Source organism: Pelecanus crispus, chromosome 9 (genome assembly GCF_030463565.1).
Source record: "Pelecanus crispus isolate bPelCri1 chromosome 9, bPelCri1.pri, whole genome shotgun sequence".
Lineage (NCBI taxonomy): Eukaryota > Metazoa > Chordata > Aves > Pelecaniformes > Pelecanidae > Pelecanus > Pelecanus crispus.
In genome coordinates this window covers 30,892,620-30,919,796 of record NC_134651.1, presented here as the reverse complement: position 1 = coordinate 30,919,796, position 27,177 = coordinate 30,892,620, and the positions used below count along the sequence as shown (strand labels likewise).

Genomic DNA, 27,177 nt, shown 5'->3' with positions numbered 1-27,177 from the left:
GAGAGAATTGCTAGGACCGTAAGTGTAATGTCAAGTTTTTCTCCTCTGTCTCCCCTCTAAACACCACTACCATTTTGCTTTATTCAGAGCAATAAGCAGAAATCCAACTGGCTTTCCCCCCACTCCCCTTATACAAACACATATGTAAATGCACACCCCCTGCCTTCTTTGCAGAAGCTATCTATTTAGCCCTCCCAAAATACAGGAACACACAGACACAAAACAAAGTTACAGTACACTGAGATTAAACCAAACAGATTTTTTTTTTTAAATCAGCTGAAGTCAAGAAATTAGCACTGTGAGGTATAAATGTACCTATGTTATTTACATGCTAATATATCTAGTAATAATTTGCAAAATATTAGTAGATACCTTCAAAGCTTGAAAGATCTACCAGATGCAAGATTCAACAAAATTGAACCAGTCACGAGAGACAAGTGATGTCAACCAGCAAGTTCAAAGAAAAGTATCTGTATTATATGGTAGCTGCTGGAAAGGATACTTGTGTTTCTGTGAGACTGCTGGGAAAATACCAGAGCTTGTGTAGGTAGAAACACATTTAGATCACCTAAATGATGGAAAAAAGAACCACTTTGGCTTTAACATACGTAAGTTTCTTATGAAACAAAATAAACCCAGAACACTCTTCACAGCCTGGCTACCGTTCCTTGTTAGAATTAAAGCCTGAAACACATAAATCTTCTAGCAACCCAAAGTCTTCTATACACGTAAAATATTCTAAATAAAGCAGCTTTTCCCCCTGCTTAGGCTAGAACTTTTTGCCTTGTTTATTGATACATCTTTTTTTCAACCTGACTCCCCGATTCTCTTCCACTGAAGTCACACCATGAGAGCTATGGGGCAACATGAGTTCACAGAAGGAAGATGGGAAAAAAGGTCATTAGAATTATTAGGCATGCAGGACTTTTCCATTTAAGATGGTAATGTAAATCACAAGATTTTAATAGCAGTCTTTCTTTTAAAGCTAAAGGACAGCTAAATATAAAGCCACATGCTGAATTCTCTCAGGTATAATTCCCCACCCAGGATAAGCTCATAACCCAAAATCATTCTTCTAAACCTAGGAATTTCTAAAATGAAAAGAGCTCTTGAAACAAGCCCTGAACTTGGGGCACTAGACTCTTGCCTGAATTACCAGCCTAGCACAAGCACCTGGGGTCTGGAGACCAGCTCTAGGTGTCTCTCAAGCTCCTCCACAATCCCTCCCCCAATAGGCCCTACTAACCAGGACCCTCCCTTCCACTCCAAACACTGTCTCACAGCCCACAATAAATACCACAGCCTCCTGGTAACACGGACTCTGCTGGAATAGACCAAAGCCCCAGAAAAAACAATAAGCAAAACAAAAAAACACCAGCACGCTACACAGTACAACCTAATGCTCTCTTCTTTCAAGGTTAAGGTAATTAGGCAGAGGAACAGAGGCCTAATCCTGCAGCTGGGTTTTATTTCCTTATCTCTTCTTTATCTGTTTTCACATTTTAATACAAATAACACTTAATTCTTGCACAGATCCATGTTGCAAAAGTTTTACAGGCTCTGGGCCTCTCAGTAATGCCAAGCCTCTCTTGGACAAGTTAGGCTCGTTACATCCCGGGTGAACATGCCTTTCTCAGCCCACGTTAAAAACCCCTGCTGCAACTTCTTCAGCAGTGCGTGTCTTTGTCAAGATTGTAACAGCATTTCCATAAGAGTAATGCTACAGAGAGGAGGCTATTATTGTGCTTGATCCACAGGGCGCCAAAAGGCTTGTATTTCTTGTAAGGGTGTTTTGCCAGGCTAAACCTGGGTGCCTACTCCTCCTAAGGATGAGACTGACTGATCTGTAACTTCTCTCTTTCTGGCAGCAAGGGAAGTGCGAAGGGAGTTTCCAGACCCCGTCTTTACTGCTTGCCCATTTCAAGACACCTATGAGGACACTTGCCAGAATCTTGCTACTTTGCTCTAAGGTTCATTTTACAAGCTCTGCACAGTATAGGCCCGAGGATTTCCTTCTGTAGAATTCCTGAATACAAAACAAAGTTGAACCATTGCTGAGCGACTTTTTTCTTTTTTTCTTTTTTTTTTTTTTTAAGAGAAACAACATTTTCACATAAATCTGATATTCTGCAGAAATGCACAGCTCAAATTGTCAGACACCCTCCCAGTCATGGTGAATGAACTTTTTCAACCACACACCTGCATTCCGTTTGAACACTCTGGACTGGTCTCAGTGCTACCGCTGACTATTCTAACCATCTGACTGGTAGTGACCTGGGTAAATCACCTGAATTCTCACAGCAGCACAATCCTAAGTGCATTTGTACCATCTTAATATGTTTCTATATGCAAAGGGAAAAGTATGTTTTGGGAAAGGCAGCATCAGCTGAAATATTGTAACCAATAAAACACCCCAGTTTTCTTTGAAAAGGTGTGAACTGCACAGGCTGGCTTGTCTCTCATGGCTCTCCACACGCCTAACAGCTATGAAATCCAAGGTTTATCAATCTCTCTTCTAACGGACCATACTGTCTTCGGAAGCAGCTTAATGTGAACTGAAAAAAAGACTAGCTACTTGACTAAGAACAACTGCCCTTATCCTACCAAAAGTAAGTTGTTATTATTATTACCGTTATACTACATAACATAATGATAATGTTATGATCCAATTCCAGATCAAGAGGAAATTGCTTCCCTTTCCCCCATCTCTTCCTTGATCATCCCAGTCTAGAGAAGTGATACCACTGAAAAAGTGGGGAATATAAGAACCTTTAACACAATAACCTTTAACACCTTTAAAAGGTGCCATATTTTTTCCACCTTTTCAGGCAGAATTGGGAGAGAGGAGGTAAAGACGACAAGAAATCAGCTTAACTTGCAATGAAGGAGGAGGCAGGAGTATGTGCCATACTATCAGGAGTGAAATACCAGAACAATTTATATAGGACAAACACAGAACAATCTTTGTTAACCGCTTCTTAGAAGCCACTTAGAAAACTCTTTTCAGAATGATCTATGCTTACTATATCTTGCCACAGTGGCAAAGCTCAGACTAGACAGTTACGCTGCCTCCTCCACTCTACATTTACAGTCCTCCAGATATTGTTACCTCCACATCTAGCAAGAACTTTTCCTGTGCCTGTCATTCTGATCTGTGAAAAACTATACTACTGTGGACTTTTTTGGAAGTAAAAGGTTGAGGTTTGAGTATGTGGGTGGCCCTGCCTATGACTTGGGCCATGCTGAATGAGAATTCACGTACAAACAGTAAACTGTTTTTTCTAACAGCTTAAATCTAAACAGGCAAAGGTGATACAGAGCTTTAGCAGACACACAGCTACGAATTACATTACTGCTTCCTTTCCTGCCTTGCCTCTGATATATATTCCTGTACCAGATGGAGGGCAACCCAATCCATGTATGAAACGATACCCGAAACACCACTTTCCAGTCTAGTTTGGGAGAAAAAAAAATAAAGCCATTATACTATCTGTTAAATTGTCTTCTAACAGAAAACAATTGTGCAGCACTTGGATAAAAACAGTACAAAAAAATGGAGACTAAATCATTGGGCAGCAGCTTCACTTGCCTTACTAAACAGAAAACATGCAAAAAAGCAATAGAGTATATATCAGGGTGCAGAATTTTCTGTGTCATTACACAACAGTAAAGAACTGACTCCTTCAAACTCCTTGGGACTGTGAATGTCTCTAATTTTCACTTCCCAGCCACAGAGTCACAACCTGCTCTCTTGCGTCTTGTCTTTCAGTGGAAGGAATTGCTCTTGCCAGTTGGGAACTCTTCCTATGGCCAGCATGGGAAGCGCAACTTATCATGTGTCAAGCCACTTTAGCCATAGCCAAGCTGGGCCCAAGGATCAAGAGCTGCCCGCACTTAACCCTCTTCAGTTCTGCTTGATTGCTGGATCACCTTGTCCTATAAAAAACCTGCAAAAACCCCACACTACAGGACTAAAGAGCAGTTCAGTAAAGAGTCAGAATTTCCCCTCTATCACACGGAGGCAGCTGGCTCTACCTGAAGAACCACAGGTGAGGCAGAAACCCTTCTCCAGAGCAGCCCATGACCAGAGCCTCAGCTTTTGGGCCTGCCAGCAATGCAAGAGGAGACTATTACACTCAAGCTCGAACTCTGAAGCAGACCGGGCCTCAGCACGTAGGCCGAGGTAGGAGGCGACCCCCTCCGTGCTGTCACGGCTGGAGGTGTGAGGGCCCTCAGCCCCATCCCCTCAGGGGCGGCCCGGAACAACGCCGGGTGACTCGCGGGGCGGAGGGCAGCCCGCAGGGAGAGGAAACGGGGCATGACTCATGTTTTTTTTCCCACTCCCTGGCTGGCAGCAGAGTGCTCCCCAGCGCCGACGCAGCGCGGGGCGGCCGCTGCCAGAGAGAGGGCGGCGGGGGAGGCCGGGGGCGCAGCGCGCCCCTGTCTCGATGGCGGGGGGGGGGGGGGGGGGGAGAACGCCCCGGAGGCACGTGGCCCACCCCGCGCCAATTGGAAAGGCCGAGACCATAGAGTACAGCCGGGCGCTCGCTAGACATTCCGTCCGCGGAGCCTGTCTCTCTGCTGCCGCCATCTTGTTGGAGGCAGCGGAACCCGCCCGGCCGCAGAGCTGGGCCCGCGCCCTCGTCCCGCTTACCTGAGGCTCTCCCCACCCCCTGCCACCCTCCCGCGAGGCCGGCGCCACCGGGCGCAGGGCCGGCTTTACCTCTAGTAGGCCCGCAGCGAAGCCTATGCTGGGTACGAGGCCGAGGGGCCGGCCGCCATCTTGGTAAAGAAGAGGGATGTGCGTGACCTACCAACATACGGATGATCCCTCCCCCACGTACCCTCGGCCAGCGGGTTGCTATGGGAATGGGGCGGGCGCATGCGCGTCTGCCCCGGCGCGGCATCTCCGGGCACCGCCCCGAAGGCGGGGCCTGAAGGCGGGGCGGAGCGCTGTGGCTCCTCCCCTTCCCCCTCACGGTGCGCGCGCGCGCGGGAGCGGCAGTTGGGGCAGTTGGCTGCGTGCAGTGCGGGCCGGCAGGTGAGGAGAGGAGGAGAGGAGAGGGAGACAGGAGGAGAGGGAGACAGGAGGAGACGGAGACGGAGAGGCGGGGCGGGGCGGGGCGCGGCGCGGCGCGGCGCGGCGCGGCGCTGCCGGGCGCTGCCTTTCCTCGGTGGGGCCCGTCTGTGCGGCCCCTCTCTTGAAGGGGTCGTAAAGGACAGCCCTTCCCCGGCTCTCCAGCCAGTCCCTTTGGGCGCTCCCGCGGGACGCTCGGCCAGCCGGGGCTGAGGAAGGGGCTGAGGGAAGGAGGCGGGGCGGCCGGGAGGGGTGCTGGGCAGATGCTGGTGAGGAGGAAGCGGGCTGATGGGCGCTGCGTGGCAGGACGGCCGTCGACGGCGCCGGCTGTAGAGCCGCCAGCAGCTTGGGGGTGTCGACATCTTAGGTAGCGCCCGGCCTGCCCCTGCCGAGCGCGGGGCCTGGTGGTTGCCTGGGCCACCCGAACGCCTGAAGCACCCGCTGATGGGAGGGCCTCGGAGATGCGGTTCCCTCTTTCCAGAGGGGGTGAGGTAGTCACTCCAGTGCCATTTGCTCACCACGCTTCAGAAGACGCTCTCGTGGAAAACTCCAGCCGGGTTGTTGAAACCGGAGGGTCTGAAACATGATTGACCAGCTCCAGAGGAAAATCTGGACTGCTCTGAGATTGCGTGCTCCTGCCAGTGTGGGAGCGCTCAGCTGCTGCCCTGAAGGGAATGCTATGGGAAAGATCTTTTTCATGAAAGATTTCTGTGCTTTTCCGTGTATTAGAATGTAATGTAACTGCAGCCATGTGCATAAATAGTTCTCATACGTTTCTTGGTAGCTGTGAAACCTTTCCTCCGCTCTTAGCGTGCCTCTCAGAACTAGTTGGGTGACAGACAAGCCTTATGAACTAAAAGAATGTTCTTCTGTGTTCTAGCAGAATCTAGTTTTGTTTGGCATTGAAAATCTTCATGGAGAATGATTAAGTAGGGATCAATGACATCACTCGGCAGGAAACACTCTTGGAAGAGTTGCTATCACAACAATCTTGCACGATGATAAAAGTCTCACAGATAACCTCTTCAGTAGTTGAATACTTCGTAGGTCATAGACCAGCTTATTGACTGAAATAGATTGCAGATACTGGATTTTATTTTTAGCATGAAATTTTACTTGAGAAGCATGTTATCCAGTTTTTATTCCGTGTGTGTAATCAGGATGTCAGATTTTTGTCAGTAAGTTCAGCTTCATGTGAAACAACACAAAATTGCTTCAGTGTTTACTGCCTTTAGTCTGTCCCTCCCATCAAAAAGCCTTTCTCAAACCTGACCCTTCCTCATTGGGGGGGCGGAGAAGCAGCTTGGTAACTGTTAGCAGTGAAGTAATCATGGTGAGCTAAGAAGTTTCATCTTAAACCTAAATGAGGTGGCATTTGTATATATATACATATACAGTAGCTTTGAGAAGCAAATGCTATAGCTGCTGGAAATCATCACTAATTTGAAAACAACTTTGCCTTCTGCCTCGCACAAAAAAGGTCAGGCCCCTGTCCATCTGTCACTGGCAGTTGGCTTTGATTTCAGGATGGCTTTTTGATGGGAGGGACAGGTTGTATGTACATTGAAGCAATTGGGTGTCATTTCACATGAAGCTGAACTCACTGACAAAAATCTGCTTGGAAGGTGGAAAGAATAAGACTGATAATTTCAAATCTGTAGAATGAAAGTGGGAGTGAGCTAGATGGATAAGAGGTGGCTATGATATGTGGGTTTTGTGAGTGGGAACAGATACCTTTTTGGTTAGAGGGCAAGCCAGGGGAGGGACTAGAAAGGGGACTTGGAGCACTCACCACTTGAAGATACAGCATATGCTGACATATTGCCATAGTAAATGGTATGATCTCTTGAACTCATGCAAGTTAGCGTGATAGAAGTTCTCTTCTGTTGACAGGTCTTTGTTTGTCAAGAGACTTTTTTGCATGGAGGTGTGAGATCATAGAATCGTTTAGGTTGGGAAAGACCTTTAAGATCATCCAGTCCAACCATTAACCTAACACTACCAAGTCCACCACTAAACCATTTAAGTGTAGAGTGGCAATTTCATGTTTCCTGGCTTGGTGGCTGGATTATTTTTTAATGAAAGTGAAAACTGGGAGTCATTAAGGTTGGAAAGGATCTCTAAGATCATCATTCCAACCATCAACCCAACACCACCATGTCCTCTAAACCATGGCCCAAAGTGCCATGTCTACCCATTTTTTGATCACTTCCAGGGATGGTGACTCCACCACCTCTCTGGGCAGCCTGTTCCAATGCTTGACTACCCTTTCTGTGAAGAAATTTTTCCTAATATCCAATCTAAACCTCCCCTGGCACAGCTTGAGCCCATTTCCTCTCGTCCTATCACTTGTTACTTGGGAGAAGAGCCCAACACCCACCTCACTACAACCTCCTTTCAGGTAGTTGTAGAGAGCGATAAGGTCTCCCCTCAGCCTCCTCTTCTCTAGATGAGAGATTTCACCCCCCCTCCCCACATCTGCTTTGTATCTCAGAGTGATGCAGCTGCATGTGAAAATCTTATCTTGGCAACAGAAGTTAAAATGACTGAGTTTGCAAGCATCCAGATGAAAGAGGAGGAGAAAATGTTTCGTTTTGAAGCTGTCAACCCCTTACAGAATACTTGAGCATGAAAGGAAATGTTGAGGGGAAGGAGGTTAAAAAGAAAAAAATAATACATGAGTTGAAAAGACTGTTTCCTGTAAATAGTAAGATCTGTTTAAGCAGTGTGTTTGGTTTGGTTAGTTTCCGGAACAGATGTGAATTTTTCTTTTTCAGGCTTCAAAATGGTTTGTCATGCATCTAGTGCCCTTAGCACCCCACATTCACATTGCTTGAATTCAGTGTCCAATGATGTTAATAGGAACAATGGTTGCTGAAAATTCTTCCCCTCATTAATACCAAAGAGTCAAATACTTGTACTCTGTGAAGCAATTGACACTGTTTCAAAATCTGGACATCTGATCAAGAATGCTTCTGTTCTAATTTAGTCTGCAAAGGTGGTTATTACATTGTTTTGTGTTTTGTTTCATTTTGTTTTTCCCTCGTATGATTTTTTAATAAGCTGAAAACACTATTATTTTTCCAGATCTGTTCCTGACCCTCCATAAAAATGTCCAAGGTAAGAATAGCATTTCTGTCTTCCAGTGTAACAATGTGAAACATATATTTTGTTTTTAAATACTAATCTGCAAAGGCAGAATGTGTAACTTGCATCGTATTTGATGGTGATGTGTATGCTAAATTTATGGGTCATAAATAAGAGAATTCACATTTAGAAGACATAAGTGATGTAAAACATATTAGTTTCCTACAAGTGTAAACCTTTGCAGTTAACTAATACTCTTGCAAGGATTTGATTTTGGTCATGGAGTTGCATACAAGCTGCTTGGTGTGTTTTCTTTGAAAGTTCCACTCTGCTGCTGTGTTTTGAGCAGGAATCATTTAAGAAAAGGATGTTCTTAGATTTAATTTCTTCCTTTACTAATAGAGTCAACTGATCTTCCAGAAAAATCCTTCATAAACAGCGTGGTAACTTAAAATATTATTGTCATGCTGGGATTCATCTAGTTCTTGGTCCCCTGCATTTGCTATAATGGGTAGAACATCCATGTTACCTTATTGGCGTGAAATGAATGATAAAGGGTACTTGAGTAATGTGTTTGAAGAAGGAAACTAATAGATCTAAAGATTTCTCTGCAGTATTTGTGGCAGTGGGCATTTGAAACACTATTGTGTAAATTGCTCCCTCCACCCTGTGTCCCTGCCCTTTAAAAGAGATCTCTAAAGAGGACTTCCAGCAGATGGATATCACTTCACTAGTCCTTCAGTGTTTTCATTTGGGTGTGCTAAAAACAGATTAGACATGGTCATCTTTTAATTTAAGTCCATAAACATTGGACACAAGTTGTTTTTTTTTTTTTTAAATGTGTGCGAAGGCACTGTTTAAAAAATGTGTGGTTAGTGAATGCACTTCATACTTCTATAAATAAATGTTGGGGTTTTGTTTCTTTTTTACTTAAGGAGATCTTGGCTGGATAGCTGAATAAATGAAACTTTTTTTTTTAATAAACTTTAGGTGAATGCAGTTGTTCTGTACTTCATTGTGAAACTGTTGAGTAGTAAGAACACCTGTGTAGTTTTCTGTATGTCATGTAGCTTCAAACCATTTGAAATAACTGAGGAAAGCAGTTAGACAAACAAGTATGTCTTGAGTGGTTGCTTATTATTGTGTTATTTTATTTTATTTTTAGCAACAGCCTGCTCAGTTTACCAATCCAGAAACCCCTGGCTATGTTGGATTTGCAAACCTTCCCAATCAGGTTCACCGGAAGTCTGTGAAAAAGGGGTTTGAATTTACTCTTATGGTGGTTGGTAAGGAAACATTTTATAGTCTTTCTCAAAATTAGTACTTGCTCACAGGGAATTTGGAATTAAAGTGAATATTACTTCCACTATTGTAAGGCTTCAGTTTGCATCAAAAAGCTCTTCTCTACTGTTGCATTCAACTTTCTTTTGTAGTTTCTTAATTCATGCAGCAGTTGTTTTCCACACTACAAACCATGTTTGAATACATTAATAAGTTTCTGCGTAAAATGAAGAAATTTTGTTGTGCACTCAGGTGATCATTGCTTCACTCCTTCTCTGCTTTCTTAAGGGGTTCAAGCATTCCTTTGCAAATACAGTTTAAAACTGGTTTTGCATTTGAATACAATCTTCATTTGCTTGTGTGTTTTGATTAAGAGAATAGTATTAAGGAGACTATTCTATTAAAAAAGTTCTTTATGCTTCTGTAGCTCAAAAGAATCTGAATTCTGGTCTTTCCACCCCTTCTAAATACTCTTGTAAGAGAAGAATGAGAATTGGATTAGTTGGTTTTGATGTGAGCTGTTACTTTTGGAATTGATCTTGATTTTGTTAGTTGTAATAATTTAAAGCTTAATTCTGTTCAGTATTTCATTGAGAATCTGTGTTGGTGTCTGGAATGGAAAGAAAAAATCTAGTGTGTCTGCAGAAATACCTTGATCCTCTGAGAAGTCAGTGTTATTTTTGCAAATTAAGTAGGCTTCCAAATGAGGCTTGGGCATCTTTTATATCTCTTCTGGTCACACTGCTTGGGAGCTGTAACTTCTGAGTTTTGGTGTCTGAATTCTGTAATTCTCACTTTTAAAATAAGCTTTTGCGAACAGTAACCCTAATAGAATTAGGTTACCTGGTGTCACAAGAAGTAAATCCCATTTGTGTTTTAGATTTGTCCAAGAGAGATCACAGTAGAAATGAGCAGGAGAGGTGGGGTGGTACATGATAGGAGGTGTTTAAATTCTTAATTCTTTTGGATTCCAGTAGTTACAGAAGGAGTCTATCCTCAAACCTTTCATTAGTTTTGCCAAGTGGCAGCCCTAGCATTGCTTTTATCCTGTTTCTGTCTTCTGTAATTCAGTGTTGGACAGAGTTGACCCTTATTTTTGTCTTTATAGAATTTTGTCATAGTTGTTTAGTGTATCTTTCATTGGATTTGCTTAGGATAATATCATAATGGATATCTTATAAAATCTAAGGGTAAAGCCAAACTATAAAGCAGATGGTTCAAATTATGGTATCTACTGTAACTCTTCAGAATTTAGTGTTCAGTGATCCTAAAAATCTGAACAGTTCTGAGAAAAAAGATGTGCTTTCTCTGCTGCAGCTAAACTTAATTTCCAGATCTCTTTGAGATTAATTGCAAATAGTGCTATGTGAAACAGTTCTGGCAGAAAGCTCTGTAAAATTACATAGACCAAGCAGTTGTTTCTAGCTTCCTGTAAAATAGAAGGGAATGCCATGGTGTCAGAGTAACAGAAAGGCAATTAAGCCCACCCATGTCTTGGAGTAAAATTTAGCTTTACAGTCATTGACTGCCAGTATTCTAAGGGATAAATGAAAACTACAGGAAGAGAACTTGGAGAAAAGTAATTTCATTGAAAATTTGGAGCGATACTTTTAAGATACACTATCAGAGGGAGGTGGTCAATGTAAGATAAAATAAACTGTGCTTTAAATTGTTGATTGTTTCAACAGTTTGGAATGTTACTTCTTTCTCTTGAAATATGCGTGGGGTTTAAGTATGTTCTCTTGTGGGCTATATCACAACGCCTCTATTGAAATATTATTCTTCATTAAGTTGCCATGCTTCTTAATTTCTGAGCAGGAGAGTGTTTCTTTAAAAGCTATCTGCACTGACAGGGTCCTAATCAATGGTTTTTCTTCTTTGCATTGTTTTTTCTGCTATTGTTTATTGTAGTTTGTGAAGACATGAGCTCGGGTTTATAACAATTTGGCTGCTTGGCTGTGTTGCTTCCAGAGAAATCCTAACCGCTTGTATATATTATTATATTTTATGTTCATTCTCATTATTAAGCTATGACTTCATCTAAATAGTTATTTCACTTGAGAGTCACTAAACTCTAATACTGTGGCCAGTAGTTAGAATAACTGCTCTTTTCATTAATCCTTGACAGCAACTATGAAAACTGATTTGTTTTCCATGTAATATTTACCCAGACTGAAAGGGTGGAATGTGCCACTGGTTAAAATAATACTTTTTTTTGTTTTGCTGAAATGATGCCATGTGACTGTTGAGTTACTCTGGCTGCATGTCTCTTTCACTGGTGAAGGCTGCACTAGTAAAATCTGATCTTGAGAGATGCATTCTATAAGACATTAAAAACTGGCATCTCTTAGTCAAATCTTTATTTAAAAAATAATTCCATCTCTTTTTTCTTTTGTTCAGATGTTTTTGTCAGACTCCTATTACAGCATAGTCTGTGTTAGTCAGAGGGATCATGTGGCCCATTATTTTTAACATCTAATTTTTTAAATTAATTTTATCAACACCTGAAATAAAACCAGAATTCTAGAAAAGGATTTGTTCAGTGAATTCAAGTACTGACCACTTCAACTTGCTGGTCTTTTTTATGCCGGGAACATTTGTTCTGATTAAGATCTTGATCTTTAGGTAATTAGTTGGCTTTCGAACTGTCGTCATGGCTCAGCCCTAGAACAAAAATATATTTATGGTACACTTTGGTAATGCCCATTTTCATTGGTGAAAAAAAATGCTCTGTGTGTGTGCTCAGTAGCCATGTCATATTCCTCTTCCCTTGGGTTCTTGTTTGCCGTATTAGCATAAAAAGCAGAAATAAATCATGCTTTATGATGGCTGGCTGTGCAGAAGTTCAGCAGTGCCTTTTTCATTGTTTAAATTGATGATATAGCCTAGGCAGGATCTAGCTTCTCACTGTGTATGATCTTTCACATTCTGGAGTGATAGGAGAAAAGCATGCCTTAAAAAATCAGGAGACATAAAATGCGAAATTCTAACTCTAAATTGATCAGAACTCCACTTGACTAGCAGATTTAGTTACAAATCATCAGTGAAAGCTCTGAGAAAGTGTGTTATAAAGCTGAGGTGTACAAATTGTTATTAATTCCTGTGCAAACTTTTCTACTACAAAATTATAAGCTGTAAATTTTTAAATTAAAAGATACACATTTAATGTGAAAAAATGTATAGTTGGAGGATACTGTCTGGATACAGTTGAAATTAATTATGTAAATATGTTGAATTTATCTTTATATTGAATCACAGGTGAATCTGGATTGGGAAAATCTACATTAATAAACAGCCTCTTCTTGACAGATCTCTACCCAGAAAGGATAATCCCAGGAGCTGCTGGTAAACACAACTTTGTTCTAGTTTCTCTGTTCTTGCTGATTTTTTGGAGATGAATGCTTTTATCTTTGGATTTTAGTAACAACCAGTAGTGATTTCTAGCTGTAGTGATTTCTAATGTATTTCCTATATTTGAACTGTTTGATAGAATTGGTTCCCTTGGTAACCAGGATGTATATGGGGTCTTTGTTGTTTAGTCCTCAGGTATATTCATATTGGCACCTAGAAAGTTGATCCCTTCTTTTGCTTAAAAAAATACCATCGTGTCACAGTAAGATAAACAATCAACTAAAACAATCAGAAACTTTCTTTAATCTATTGCAGTTCTAAACATATGCATTGTTTATGCATGCTTGGACTTGCAACTTGATTCCTTTGCTTTGGGTTGATATTTAGTGAATGAGAACTTCACCTCCTTTTCTTCTTCAGTCCCATGTCCCTTTTTTATTCTGTTAACCAAGGCATACAATAATCCAATGAAAGAGAATCTTGTAAGAAAATAGAGGAAGATGCTACTTTTTTCCCTCTTGCTACTTGTTGAATGACTTGCTTTAATAATTTGTCATCCTTGCTGACGATTACTTGTCACTTTCAACCTTAGGAAAAAACTCTGTTACGTATAATATAGTATTGTCCTCGAAATTACTGATTACCTATAGTTTTTCTCAGTTCCTTTTGCCTTAGTTTCTACATTATGTAAGAACAGTATGACATCTCAAATAATCTGACAAAATCTGAAGAACTTAAGTACTGAGTCTTGCTGTTATCAGGCCTTAGAAGGTAATCTGTGGAATAACATTTATACAGTTGCATCTGCCAATTAATCTTTTGAGCTTATCTCAAAATTACATAGTCTTATAAATTCTATTCTATTCTGAAAGATCAAGTTTGTCTTTCAGAGAAGATTGAACGCACTGTGCAGATTGAAGCATCAACGGTTGAAATTGAAGAGAGGGGTGTGAAACTGCGTCTGACAGTTGTAGATACACCAGGATATGGGGATGCTATCAATTGTCGAGACTGGTATGTACACAGAGTATATATTGATCTGTGTATGAAGACTGACATCCATTTCATGTTTGTCCTGGGGGCAGGAATAAGTAGCTGAAGTGTGGCTATATTAATAATGATATGCAGTTCAAAGTAGGATGGCCCAAGTGGCAACCCTAGCTCTTTTAAACACTTCCATTCCAAAGATGATTCAAAGTGATTATACTGTTAAGTCATTATCTTACCTTTTTTTGGTGTGTTATGGGAAGTGCTGAATTTGAGGTGTGATTTTTGGAGGGATGGACATGTTTTCTAATTTTGAGGAAGCTTAATTTAAGTGTCATAAGTTCATTCAAATACATGTAAAGAGGCATCAATAACTTCCACACAACTTGAAATAAATTTTGAGACACAGATATTTTGATTTTTTTTTTTATTAGTTAACTTTCTTAAGTTTGGAAGAGGTTTAAGTGAACAGTGACCTTGACTTTTTTTTTATAGACAGAAAGCAATGGAACCACTGGGACACAAGAAATTTCAGCAACACTCTGAGAAAGTAATTAATCTAGTCTTCAGTGCAAGTAAAAATGCACTTTTAGATCTTGTCCACATTCATTTGAGCATTCTCAGATTCTGTGCTTCGTTTTTAAGTGCATTTTCATCATCTTTGGGTTTGATTTGATTTGGGGTTTTTTTTGGAAATTTACATTATAATAAGTACTGAGAAATAATCTTGAGATTAATGGCAACCAGTTTTCAGTGGTAAGACCTCTTCCCACATCTCTCAAGCTCCTGAACCTCAAGGCAGGGACTGGGGAAATGAAGTCCCTCCCACTGTAAGTGAAGATCAGATTCAAGACCACCTGAGGAACTTGAATGTACATAAGTCTATGGGACCCAGCGAGATGCATCCCATCTTGTCGGGTTATCTATGGCAGATTTAGTTCTCAAGTCACTCTCCATCATATTTTAAAAGTCACGGTAGTCAGGCAAAGTCCACAGTGACTGGAAAAAGGGAAGCATCACGCTCATTTTTAAAAAGGGTAAAAGGGAGGACCCTGGGAACTACTGACCAGTCAGCCTCAACTCCATGTCCAGTAAGATCATGTAACAGATCCTCGTGGAAGTTATGTTGAAACATACAGAACACAGGGAAGTGATTAGACACAGCCAATATGGCTTCACCAAGGGCAAATCGTGCCTGACTAATCTGGTGGCCTTCTACGATGGAGTGGATAAAGGAAGAGCTACTGATGTCATCTGCCTGGACTTCTGTAAGGCCTTTCATATAGTCCCCCATTACATTCTTGCTTCTAAATTGGAGAGATGTGCATTTGATGGATGGACTGTTAGATGGATGAGGAATTGGCTGGATGGCTGCATACAAAGAGTTACAGTCAATGGCTCAAACTCTTAAGTGGAAACCAGTAACAAGTGGTGTCCCTCAAGGGTCTGTACTGGGACCAATACTATTTAATATCTTCATCAATGACACAGTGGAATTGAGTCCACCCTCAGCAAGTTTGCAGATGACATCAAGCTGAGTGGTGCAGTTGATTCACTAGAGGGAAGGGATGCCATCCAGGGGGACCTTAATAAGCTTGAGGAGTGGGCCCATGCAAACCTCATGAAATTCAACAAGGCCAAGTACAAGGCCCTCCACATGGGTTGGGGAAATCCTCGATATCGGTACAGAGTGGGAGATGAATGGGTTGAGAGCAGACCTGCAGAGAAGAATTTGGGGATACTGGTGAATGAAAAATTGGACATGAGCGAGCAGCCTGTGCTTGCATCCCTGAAAGCCATTCATATCCTGAGCCACATCAAAAGAAGCATGGCCAGCAGGTTGAGGGAGGTGATTCTTCCCCTCTACACTGCTTTTGTGAGACCTGCATCCAGCTCTGGAGCCCCCAGCACAAGACAGTCATGGACCAGTTAGAGCAGGTCCAGAGGAGGGCCATGAAAATGATCCAAGGGCTGGAACACATGTGAAGAAAGGATGAGAGAGTTGGAGTTGTTCAGCCTAGAGAAGAGAAGGCTCCAGAGAGACCTTACTAAGGCCTTTTAATATATAAAAGGGGCTTACAGCAAAGATGGAGAGACACTTATTACCAGGGCCTGTAGTAATAGGACAAGGGGCAACAGTTTTAAACTGAAAGAAGGTAGGTTTAGGTTGGACTTGAGGAATAAGTTTTTTTACAATGATAGTGGTGAGACACTGGATTAGGTTACCCAGAGAAGTTGTGGATGTCCCATCCCTGGAAGTGTTCATGGTCATGTTGGATAGGGCTTTGAGCAACCTGACTTACTGAAAGATGTCCCTGCCCATGGCAGGGGGGGTTGGACTAGATGATCTTTAAAGGCCCCTTCCAACCCAAACCATTGTATGATTTTAAATCAATTAGGAACAAGAAGCTTAGATTATCTTGAGCATGTATAATTAATACTAGACAAAAGAGAAATACTAACCCAAGAGAAATTTGCTGTAGAAGTTAAGATATGTGTTATATGTATGTACATTTTATCTTTATATATAAAAAAAACTATGCACAGTAGTTTGTTATTCTGGAATTCAAGTAAAATTTTAAGATATGCGCTCTTCTACTTTTACAGTCTTACAGCACCAATAAATTAATTTTTGTCTATTAGCAGGTTGGTTCATCAGCAGGATGTCTTGGTGTTCTAATATTACCTTTGAAACATCACTAAAATTATTGACCGTTTGGGAACAAGCATGATTTCTTGAATCCATATTTGTTTTACAGTTTTAAGACCATAATCTCTTACATTGATGAGCAGTTTGAGCGATATCTGCATGATGAGAGTGGTTTGAACAGAAGGCATATCATAGATAACCGGGTTCATTGCTGCTTCTATTTCATTTCACCGTTTGGTCATGGGTAGGTGCTTCTCTGTCATTTTATTTTTTAAATTATTTTACTTTGGGGAGTTGGTTTGTGCCTGATGACTTAAATTTTCAGAATCAGATTACCATTACTTAAGGAAGTACTAGAACTGCTGGAATTAATTGGGTGTGTTCTGTGTAAGGAGAGAGATTTATATTGGTGTGAAAATAAATTGGTACTCTAGATTAAAAATAAATTTAACTTTTTCCATATTTTAATTTTAGCCTTAAGCCTCTGGATGTTGAGTTTATGAAGGCCATACACAACAAAGTAAATATTGTACCAGTGATTGCAAAAGCTGATACGCTTTCTCTGAAAGAGCGAGAAAGACTAAAGAAAAGGGTAAGTATTTTTCTAGCTTGCGGAAAAATGTTGTACTTTGGTTATAGCAGCATGGTCAGTGAAGAGGGGCGTTCTCATTCAGCCTTACTCTGTCCTAGCCAAGAAGAATATAATCTCATGCACAGTGTAACATTATTTAATATGTGGTTTGATATCTTGTAAATTCTTTTATTATGTATTTAACTGAGAAATTGTCCTTAAAATGTTGCCTGCAAAGTGGCAGATTGGCTACATTTACAATTACATTATGAGTGAATTTTGAAACTTTGGAAAAATATTGAAATGCATTTGCTAATGGTAATTGCTTCCTTACCTGTTTAATCAGTCTCAAAGCAGAGACAGTATCTGCATCTATAATGTGCATATATTTTTCTATCCAGTCAGAATTCTGATGATTGAAAAACAGGAGTTTCAGAGATTTTTCTGATTTTTGGGGTTGTTTTTCTTCCCCTGTGTGACCCTCTTCTAATAGATTCCAGTTCTTTCTTCCATAGGCAAGACCCCTTAACACATGCAGTCTTGCAGGACTTTATGCTGTATTTGCTGAGGGGCAGGAGGGGGGAAATGCAACAAACCATCATGAGTTAATAACAACTATGAAATTTAGGAAGAAGTCTTAGACTTAACTTGCCAGAAGGCACACTTGATCCAGTCTTAGCTATTCTATTTAAAACTTTATCTATGATTTTTTCAGTTAATTTGAAAATCCTCATAGTTATCTTACCCAACTTAAAATAAAAAGAGAAGTATACTCTACTTTGATATACATATTGTGCTACAATTCTGCAGAAATAAAGATTATTTTTTTTTTTTTTTAAGAGCAAAATTTGGGTTTATGGCAAATGGATTCCAGCTGCAGATGCCATTCTTAGCGGTCATAAAGAAAAAGTATTTGTCATGTCTGTAGCTCAGTTAGGTTTTTTTAAACACTCCCACCCCTACCCCCCAAATACTAATTCAGAGGCAAGAGCAAGGAGTTTTAGGCTGTTCAAAGCAATTATGACTTCTGAGTCAATGCTTCATAATTAAAAAAAAAATTGCAAACGTTTAAAAAAAGCTCAATTTTTTATGTGTAATCCACAAAAGACAGTATTTATTTGAACACTATTGTTTGTCTGAAAGTCTGTGACAAGTAGTTGTTGAATATTATGAAGAAATACAGTGTTTAAAAACAAATACTTGCCAAGTAATTTGGATCAGTAAGATAGACCCAAATTTCTCAAGAGATTGTGTATAACTGATTAAGTAATTTTACCTTAAGATTTAAAAGTACTGACTTTACATGTATATTATCTCAATTTCTTATAATATAAATTTCAGATTCTGGATGAAATAGAAGAGCATGGCATCAAGATTTATCACCTGCCTGATGCTGAATCAGATGAGGATGAAGATTTTAAAGAGCAGACCAGACTCCTGAAGGTATGACTGGCTTTGTAAGCTACATATGTGGATAATATACTGTATCTTTTTGGACTGCACGGATAGCTTTAGAACAAGATACATACTGTGACCTGCGATGAGACCTTGAGTGAGTCACTGTGTCTCTGTGCCCAGGCTTCTCTATTTGGGAGATGGTGGTAACAATGACTTTTTTCTTTTCTTTTACAGCTTCAAATTAAAAGCATTACAAACTTATTACTATACTATGCAGTCCTGAGCAGTACGAGTTGTTCTTGGAGTTGTTTGTTCTGGTTCATTATTAGTAATTTTTGCATTTTTGGCTTTCAGGCCAGTATTCCATTTTGCGTAGTGGGATCCAATCAACTCATTGAAGCCAAAGGTAAAAAAGTTAGAGGTCGACTCTACCCATGGGGTGTAGTTGAAGTGGAGAATCCAGAACATAATGACTTCCTGAAGCTGAGGACCATGTTAATGTAAGTTAGAAAATTCCAATTAAATGGTAGTTTAAAAAACAGTCACCAGGAAGATACTCAAACACTGTAGTGGGGGTTTGGAGTGGTTGTGGAATCCTTGGAAACATTCAGAATTTGTCTGGAAAAGGCCATGAGCAACATTAACCTAGCTGGCCTAGGTCTAGGCAGGGATTGGACCGCATAGGCTCCATAGATTCTTTCTAATCTGAATTAATCAATGATTCTATGAAAATAATCTGTTGTGTAATTCTTTTGTTGAACACAGTGTTGTATTGCTATTCAGATCCCCAAGAACATAAAACAGGTTGCTTCACACCTTGTGCTTATTTAAATATATCTGTATGTAGATACATATCTGCAAAGGAGTAGACTTCAAAAGTCCACTGGTTTGGTTTTTTTTTTTTTCAAGCTTTGCTACTCTGCTTCCCCTGTCCAGCACTGCTTCATCAAACACTTCACCCAGGAGGACAGCTTATGTCAGGGCTGCCTCAGGGTTGGAGGTGGTCTCTCTGTGTGTCTTATTGCACTGATTTAACTTAAATTAGCTTTTAACTTGGCATGTTAAATGAGTGTACATTCTGAACATATTGACCCAATACAGTGCTGAATGTGAGAGTTGGTTAGGGTAGCTGATGTGACACAGGTATATTTTAATTATTTTTCTATCTCCAGCACCCATATGCAAGATCTTCAGGAGGTGACCCAGGATCTTCACTATGAGAACTTCCGCTCTGAGAGGCTCAAACGAGGCGGCAGGTTGTTACATGATGATTACATGCTGTTTCTTCCTCTTCTGAATTTATTTTTTGGTCTCTCTGTCTCTCCTACATTCCATTGCTAGGATTTGGTAGATCACAGACAGCTCTGTAGCTCCAGTCAGCATCAAGTTCAGTTGACCACTTACACTGAGTGTAAGAAAAAGTATTACGTAAATCTGAAGAGACAGTTGTGACATAAAAAGGGTATAGTTAGATCTCTGCTTTGTTTTAAGGCTTGAACACAGTTGGATTGGAATGTTTGAGGTAAATAAGTAGGGTAGATGTCTACGATAAATGTCTTAAAAAATCTGCACATTAGGTCAGTGCTGGTATGTTAAAGGTTTTTTTTCAGAAGTAACCACTGGACTATTTGGACTGTGTCTTTAGAAAGAGAAGCAAATCCTTCTGCAGTACTTTATTAAACATAGTCTAAATAAATAATTTTCTTTGCATAGCAGTCACAGGATAATGTCTTTCAACACTATTTTGAACTGTGATGGAAAGGGCACAGCTTTCCTGGTAAGAGAGACAGGCAGAACACCCCATTTTTAACTAAAATAGCAGGGTTTGTAAAGTTGAGTTTGTGAGTTCTTGTTGAAAACTGGGTGTTGCCTGGTTTAGATTTTTCAGTTGCTTCTCTTATGTGAACCACTAGAGGGTTTCATAATTGCACATTTCAGTGGGTTTGATATATTTTGCAAAGCTTTTTCCATCATGCTGTTGACATAGGTTTTTTTCACACACCTAGTCAGTTTTCAGGAAAAGGAGTTTGTCTCTGCCTGTAGCATTGGTCTATAAGTCCGGTTTTCCCTTCAGGCAAGATGACATGCTCTTCTCCCCTGACTTTTAAATCCTGTCTTCTGAAGTTCAAGCTAAAAAAAAAAGTATTTTTGCCAAGTTCTGGTTCCTGTTAACCAACAGGTATGTACAAAGGTCTTAGAAGTAATGTAACCTAAGGACATCCTGAGTTAAAATAATGTTTACCAATTTTTAGAAGATTTAAAGTTGCCTCTGCCAAGGACCTGTGACAGTAAGTTGTTGTTAAGTTGGAGTATCTTTCTTTGTGAAACTAAAACATGTTTTTGTGTCTTGTCTAGTTAAGTGGCCTATATGTCTTTGTTTTCACATTTCTGAAGTGCTGCTAGAATGTAGTTAAGTTTACTGTAAGTGAGGGTAGTTTGCATGTGAATTTATTTCAAACTTGCACGTACCCCACCGGCAGTGCTTGGCAGTTAGTGCTTGTTGACTGTATTCGCTAATGTTCGTAGAGGCTTTTTGGCACAGAGGATTTTTTGACAATCTGTTTCTCGGTTAGGCTTTTAACAAGCATCAGTTTGTTCGCTTTGCAGTTTTGATAGCGCTTGTGTGATTAGATCTGTTAGCAGATCTTCCCCACTGCAACATGGGATAGGAGAAATCTATTAGCAAAGCAGTAGGTAATCTTGAAAATATGGTACATGTAAGAATATTTTGATGTTTGGTTTCTCAATGTAAAACTAGAACGTCCCAATTAAGCAAGAGTTTGCTGAGATACTGATTGAAAGCATTTGCTTAATTTTAACAGAATTAGTCAATGTTTGTGCTATACTTTAATATGGTATACAAAAGAAATCTTTTGGACTTGAAAAAAAAAAAAGGTGACTATACTGGAAAACTTCAGTCTTTAAGTGGAGCAGAGGATAAAGGGTTCCTCCAATTGGAAGGATTCCAGATATCCACATTGGTTGTGTTACTTCTGTGGTTTTGGTTATGAGCCTTTTAGATGTTTGGTAGCAAACATGGTTCATGAAGTTAGAGATGGGATAGAACTGCATAGAAGGAAGGTTCTGCCTGGAGGTAGGTAGGTTTCCAGGTACAGAATTTCTTAGAGCACTGGTTATTTCACATGTTGCTTCCATATTTTTGTTAACATCTTGTCCAGCATTACCTTGAACTTATATTTTGATTTAGTTGTATTGCTTTATTGCTCCAATGAAAGAGAAGAATTGAGTATGTGTTTGCAGTATTTCTGAATTTGTGGTACTCAAATTGCCATCAGTTAAGATAATGTTATGCTCAGGTAAACTGCTATACTTCACTACTGGTCAGAAATAGTTTTTATTGATACCTATGTGCAAAGGTCTGTCATGTTTTACAGTCGTAGCTAGAACAGTTTATGCTTGTTCTGGGCATACCTTTATGAAGGAGTAAGGGATAAATTGATGTTTTTAAAATAATTTAAAAATAAAAACATGAATTGCAGCTATGTGGAGAACATGTTTTGATGAAATTTGTTTGTATTATGATACTCTGACATATAAGATGTGTTCTGAGAGCCTTGATTTTTGTCAACAGAGCATTCTCTGGAAGTTCAAAATCTGGAATATATGCATGTTATTGAACAATATTAATCTTATTTTAGGAAAATAGAAGATGAAGAAGTAAATAAAGACCAGATTCTGCTTGAAAAAGAAGCTGAAGTAAGATGACAGAACTCTATACTATTGTGATGGTGGAATTTTTATTCTTGTATCCCTACTTTAGGTCAAACGATTTATATGATCTTGGTAGTTTGTAAAGGAGAAGACAAAATTTGCTAATATAAAGTTAATTCAAGGTGCAGTAACAAAACGATTCGAAGAGGTGTTGAGGAGTCTCAGGATACTGATTTATTGGAACAGGTGGAATCTGGTAAAATGCCTGATTCCACCGATGGATGTAATGCATGTTGTGTGGGGAGGGAGTGCCATCCTCACATGAGTAAAGGTTCTACAGTTAGCAATTGCGGACTGGGAAAAAGTCAGTTCAGCTCTGCAGCAAAGGTGGGAACAATGGTAGGAATTGTCAGGAACAAAGAACAAAACAGAAATTCTTATTCTGCCACTATGATAAATCCCTAATGCATAGCTCTAACACTGTTTTCATTGTCCCCCTAACCCAAAAAAAGATATAGCCAAGACTAGAAAAAGTACAGCAAATAGCAAAAAATGGGTAGAAAGGCTGAAGTGAGATCTGAAGGAGGTCCTGTACTAGGGGAGATTAGGTTAATATTGGGAAGCAGATGACAGAGGGGAAGGATATAGTAAGGGGCTTACATAATCATAGATGGCAGGGTGAATGGGAATCTACTATACAAGAAACAGGTCACATTTAATGAGATTAATAGGTGGCTGCTTTCAAATAAAAAAAATACTTTTAAGACAGTCTGTAAATTGTGGAACTCATTAGCATGGAATTTTGTGCATAACAAGTATGCAGATAAGCTCAAAAATGCTGAGACTGGAAAAGTTTTACTTTCTCCATGAATGTGCTCACTAAACGCGAAGGTAGAATTTTTTGGCTTAACAAGTTCAGAATTGACAGATTTCTAAAGTTTGAGAGCATATGGCAGGAAATACTGGGTGTGTGCACCTGGCTGTTAGGCTTTTCCATGCGTTTGCTAATAGCCAGTGTTGGAGAGAAGGCTGAGCTAGCTGGACTTTTTGGACTGCTCTAGCACAAGCAGATGCTTAGTCTTCTACTAGTGGTCTTAGTGGCTACCAAAGTCCCAAAAGATAACTAGAGTAAAAATGAAAAGGGTTGTTGTTTCAAGGAGTATGAAAAAAGAATAGTGTAAACATTTCACAAGTGTAACTTCTCATTGTTAAGCTTAACAGTTTAGTTTGAGTTTCATGTGTAGGTGCACAAAGGCAAAGACCCCCAAATGTATTTCAGTAGTGAGGTTGACTTCCACCTGTTGCAGCTAGGTACAATAAAAGAATTTAAGTATTGTACATGCAACATGGCTGAATTAATCTTAGTAGCTGAGTTATGTGATTACCCTGTGTTTAAATGTTGCAGGGCTCTAAAATTGAGCTTCAGCCATTTTTAATAATGCTTATGTCTCCTTGGATGTTTTTCCTGTAATACTTCACCAGCAAGGGAGTTGGGAAGTGATACTGACAATTATTTTTAGTGACAGATAGAGGTGTACTTTGGAGGGGCATAAACAAGCTACTTTTCTTCCGGTGATAAGCTTTAGTAACTGTGAGTGTTCAGCACTTCAGCACCATCATTTTATCTATTTAACTTCAGAGGAAGCAAAGACTTCCATTTAGGGATGCTTAAAATCTCATCCCAAATTACAATAGTAAAGCCTGCTTATTTCAGTCAGCAAATTTCCAGTCTCTTAATGGACAAAGAGCAGTAGAAGAAGATGCCATAACCCAAGATTGTTACCCATCAGACAAAGATAATGCAGATATGTGTTCCCTCTTTAATATAAATAATTAATAGTGTGTTGGCAGCAGAGTCATATTCTGAGGTGAGATTAGGCTAAAGGATTCTTCTGTGCTACTTTTCCAGCTTCGTCGCATGCAGGAGATGATTGCGAGAATGCAGGCACAGATGCAGATGCAGATGCAAAGTGGAGAAGGAGATAGTGCAGTTCATGGACACCATGTATAAAGTCTTTGGTAAGATGTTCAAATAGCCACTTAAAGGGCTTTTCTTTTAACTACTCGTTATTGTGGTTGGTATTAAGAAGTTTTGGAAAAATGTTTACAAGATGGGTTGGCATAGGTTTCAATCTTAGTTTTAATTTTTAAGGTTTAACTACTGTCTGTGAAGTGAAATGGCTTGGAGCCAAACTAAATATTATGGGGTGGGGGGGTGGGGGTGGTGTATGTGTGATGGTTTCCCCCCCCCCAAAATTTTCCAGAAAGTCAATACAATGTATGCTGGCAAGAATCATGGAAGGGTCTTTGAAATTGTGTAAACAGGTGATTCTCAAACTCATGATGAAGTCATTGTTTCATTGTGACTTTTCAAACGTTTGTGGTTTATTCAGGTTTCTAACTGTAAGAAGATAGCTGATCTTAAATTGTATGTTTCTGTCTTGTTTTTAGATTACTTCATACCCTGACTTAAAGGAGACATTCTGGAGTTGAATTACGGTGGTGTTATACCAGAAAGGATGCCTTTTGCTCAACATGTAACTTGGAGTTTGCTTTAGAGTTTAACGTGGAAATGCATTGTGGTAGCTGTTGTGATACATATTTCATAACATGTAGTCAGTTGGTATTTTATATATTATACACATTTGACTTTGTTTCTGTTTAGTAATTCTTATATTGAGCTTATTTTCAGTTTCCCATTGTATTAGGGATACGAAATAGACACTGAAACTTTTCTAGCCTGATAGGGCGTTAGATAATAATTTTTTTTTTTATATGGCTTATTAGCTCCCTGCTTTTAACTTTGTATTACATTTAGAAATAAATAACTGTCAGTGATATCTTGTTCAGTGGCATGTAACAGTCACCTCACTAGGGATCCCTGCAACCTTAGTTTTATATTTTTTGCAGTGTTTACCGGTGTGTGTCTGTGAGACCATCAGCCCGTTTTCTGTCTCTGCTCAGTGCAGATGATTTCCTTGGCCTCTGCAAGTATTAAATTAAAATTCAAGTATGCCTTGTGTCTTAACAAAAGAAAGAAAAGGAAATGCCTCTTTAAGAGGCACACTGTATTTTATATAACAGGCATTATTTCCTTCAGATTTAACCTTGAGGGACATATATTCTTTATTGTTTGCCTAAAATCTCTTACTCTGTTGCAGATAATTTTTAAGATTTTCTTGTAGGTTAGCACAAATCAGTCCTGCTATTTTCTGGCATTACTGTAGCCAAATAAACTTGAATAATGCTGATACTGTTAAATGAGGTAAACCCCAAAGAGTAGTTTTCTATGCATGGGTGTTTCTTATATCCAAATGCATAAGAAATTCTATAATTCCTAATCAGTATTTCCTTACGATTTTTAGGGCATTGCAAACTGTTAATTGTAGTACAAAATACATACTAGCACACTTCTTTTTAAAGTGATCTGTGCCTGAGCAGATCAATGCAAACTGTGTTTTAAGGTCTTTCTCCAAGATGGAGTTAGCAGTATTAAGGCCAAGGTCACTTTCCTTAACACTGACAGTAAAGGAGACTGTGTTTTAGCTTGGCTGGACTTCTGCTGTATATCATGTCTGGTGTGGTATTTGCAGTACGTAGTAACAGCTATAGTATACAGCTACATAGGTGGTAGCTGATAGGGTAAGCAGTAATACACTGTGGTTAGTTTTTCTACTACTTCTGATAAAGCCAGCAATCAGATTTCCTAATCTGATCTGTTACAAAATATTGTTATCTGAACAGCTAATAAATAGATAGAATTGCAACTTTTTTCTCTTTGAGCTCAGGTGCAGCTGTGACTTTTATAATTTTTTTTAATATTTCTTTGAAAAAATTAGTAAGATTTTTACAGCTAATGTATAATCCCAGTGGTACTTAAGTGGCTAGATTTAAATATAAACCTGTTAAGCAACTGAAATTTTTACCTGCCTGAAACTACTGTTGATGAATTGTTTTATATTTGAATCTTTCTAAAAATGTGAAGTAAAATCGTAGCCTTTACTAGGGAGCTCCAGTTTCCTTCTCAAAAGTAATTACTGTCAAAGTTTTACAGAACTCATTTGACCTTCCCTAACCTTGACAAAAGTGAAAATGAGAACCTTTTTGTATGTTGACATGCACAGAAGTGATAAGTCCCATTTTGTCAAATGTTTACATATAAAACTTAGACAGAAAAACATGCACTTCTAGGTTCTTGTCTTGCTTTTTCAAAAGAATGTGTAGAAACAAAGTAATGTGGCAGTATTATCAGTAATGTGGCAGTATTATACTCCACAACACCTTATTTATTTCTAAATCTTTTGATGCATTTTTGTGAATCAGTTGTGATAAACTTACCAAAAGAACTTACTATAAACTTAAGTCATTGAATACTTTGTGAAGTCCCATGCTGTTCTTCATGTGCCACAAATCTGGGTTTTTTTTTCCTGATAATGTCCACTTCTAAGCTATTTGTCTGGTATCTCTCTGTTAAATATTTTGAACACTGTGTGCTTCAGACGCTGTCTGCTTTGCCAAGGCGAGCCACTCTGGGACATTTGTGTTTTCACCTATAAGTTTGATAGGGTATGGTAAGCTGCAATAGTACTATGAACTCGTACTTGAAGAAAAACTGTGAAATCTAACGTGTGCAAAGAGGGACTGGTTGTACATGTAACTCTCTCTGTGTATGTTGGTTTGATAGGTTTTTTCCTGTATTTTCTAACATGGGAACAAAAGCAGATTGTCCACGCATTTAGTGCTGTTTGGTCACTACCTGTGGAATTATTTTAGGCAATGTCTTATTCTTTGAAATATCATGTATCTATTAAAATATTTGATCAGGATAAAGTATTTTGTTTGATTCTTAGGCAAATAATTTTTTTGTATGTGCTGGGTTGTTTGGGTTGGGTTTTTTGGGGGGTTTTTTGGTTTTTTTTAACAGGAAAAAGTAAGTTTAGGCACTTGCCATTTTAACTGAAGTACTTAAGACAGCTAATTGCTTCTTCTTCCTAAGTCTTTTCCCCTTCACTTTTCTCGTGATGGTCTTGCTATTAGTGGTTTCATGGTAAGACATGAAAAGTGAGACTGCCTTTCTCAGATTCTGTTTCAGACAAACTCAAC

The 27,177-nt window shown here is 39.5% G+C and overlaps 2 protein-coding genes across 4 annotated transcripts in view; one reads left to right on the top strand and one right to left on the bottom strand.

The window, feature by feature from the left end:
- HDLBP (high density lipoprotein binding protein) overlaps positions 1 to 4,850 on the bottom strand; it is a 40,767-nt gene extending 35,917 nt beyond the window's left edge. For 2 of the 3 annotated variants that reach the window (XM_075717086.1, XM_075717089.1), the window contains exon 1: positions 4,724 to 4,841. The gene's annotated coding sequence lies outside the window, so the exon portion shown is untranslated. Of the gene's footprint in view, positions 1 to 4,723 lie in introns of all 3 variants that reach the window. The other variant, XM_075717087.1, reaches the window with a different exon arrangement.
- Positions 4,851 to 5,007: 157 nt separating this feature from the next.
- On the top strand, positions 5,008 to 26,504 carry SEPTIN2 (septin 2). Its single transcript, XM_075716023.1, has 13 exons — positions 5,008 to 5,041; positions 8,165 to 8,197; positions 9,330 to 9,450; positions 12,704 to 12,790; positions 13,687 to 13,810; positions 16,543 to 16,677; positions 16,908 to 17,025; positions 18,346 to 18,447; positions 18,757 to 18,902; positions 19,575 to 19,658; positions 22,062 to 22,119; positions 23,984 to 24,093; positions 24,526 to 26,504. Exons 2-12 carry the CDS (start codon positions 8,189 to 8,191, stop codon positions 24,083 to 24,085), a joined length of 1,086 nt encoding a protein of 361 aa, XP_075572138.1. The 5' UTR covers positions 5,008 to 5,041; positions 8,165 to 8,188; the 3' UTR covers positions 24,086 to 24,093; positions 24,526 to 26,504.
- Positions 26,505 to 27,177: the final 673 nt, after the last annotated feature.

Excerpts from the sequence above, each read along its gene's own strand:
- SEPTIN2 (XM_075716023.1), top strand. Across the intron at positions 9,451-12,703 it reads ATTTACTCTTATGGTGGTTG|GTGAATCTGGATTGGGAAAA; the intron begins GTAAGGAAACAT and ends ATTGAATCACAG. Across the intron at positions 17,026-18,345 it reads GAGAAAGACTAAAGAAAAGG|ATTCTGGATGAAATAGAAGA; the intron begins GTAAGTATTTTT and ends TATAAATTTCAG.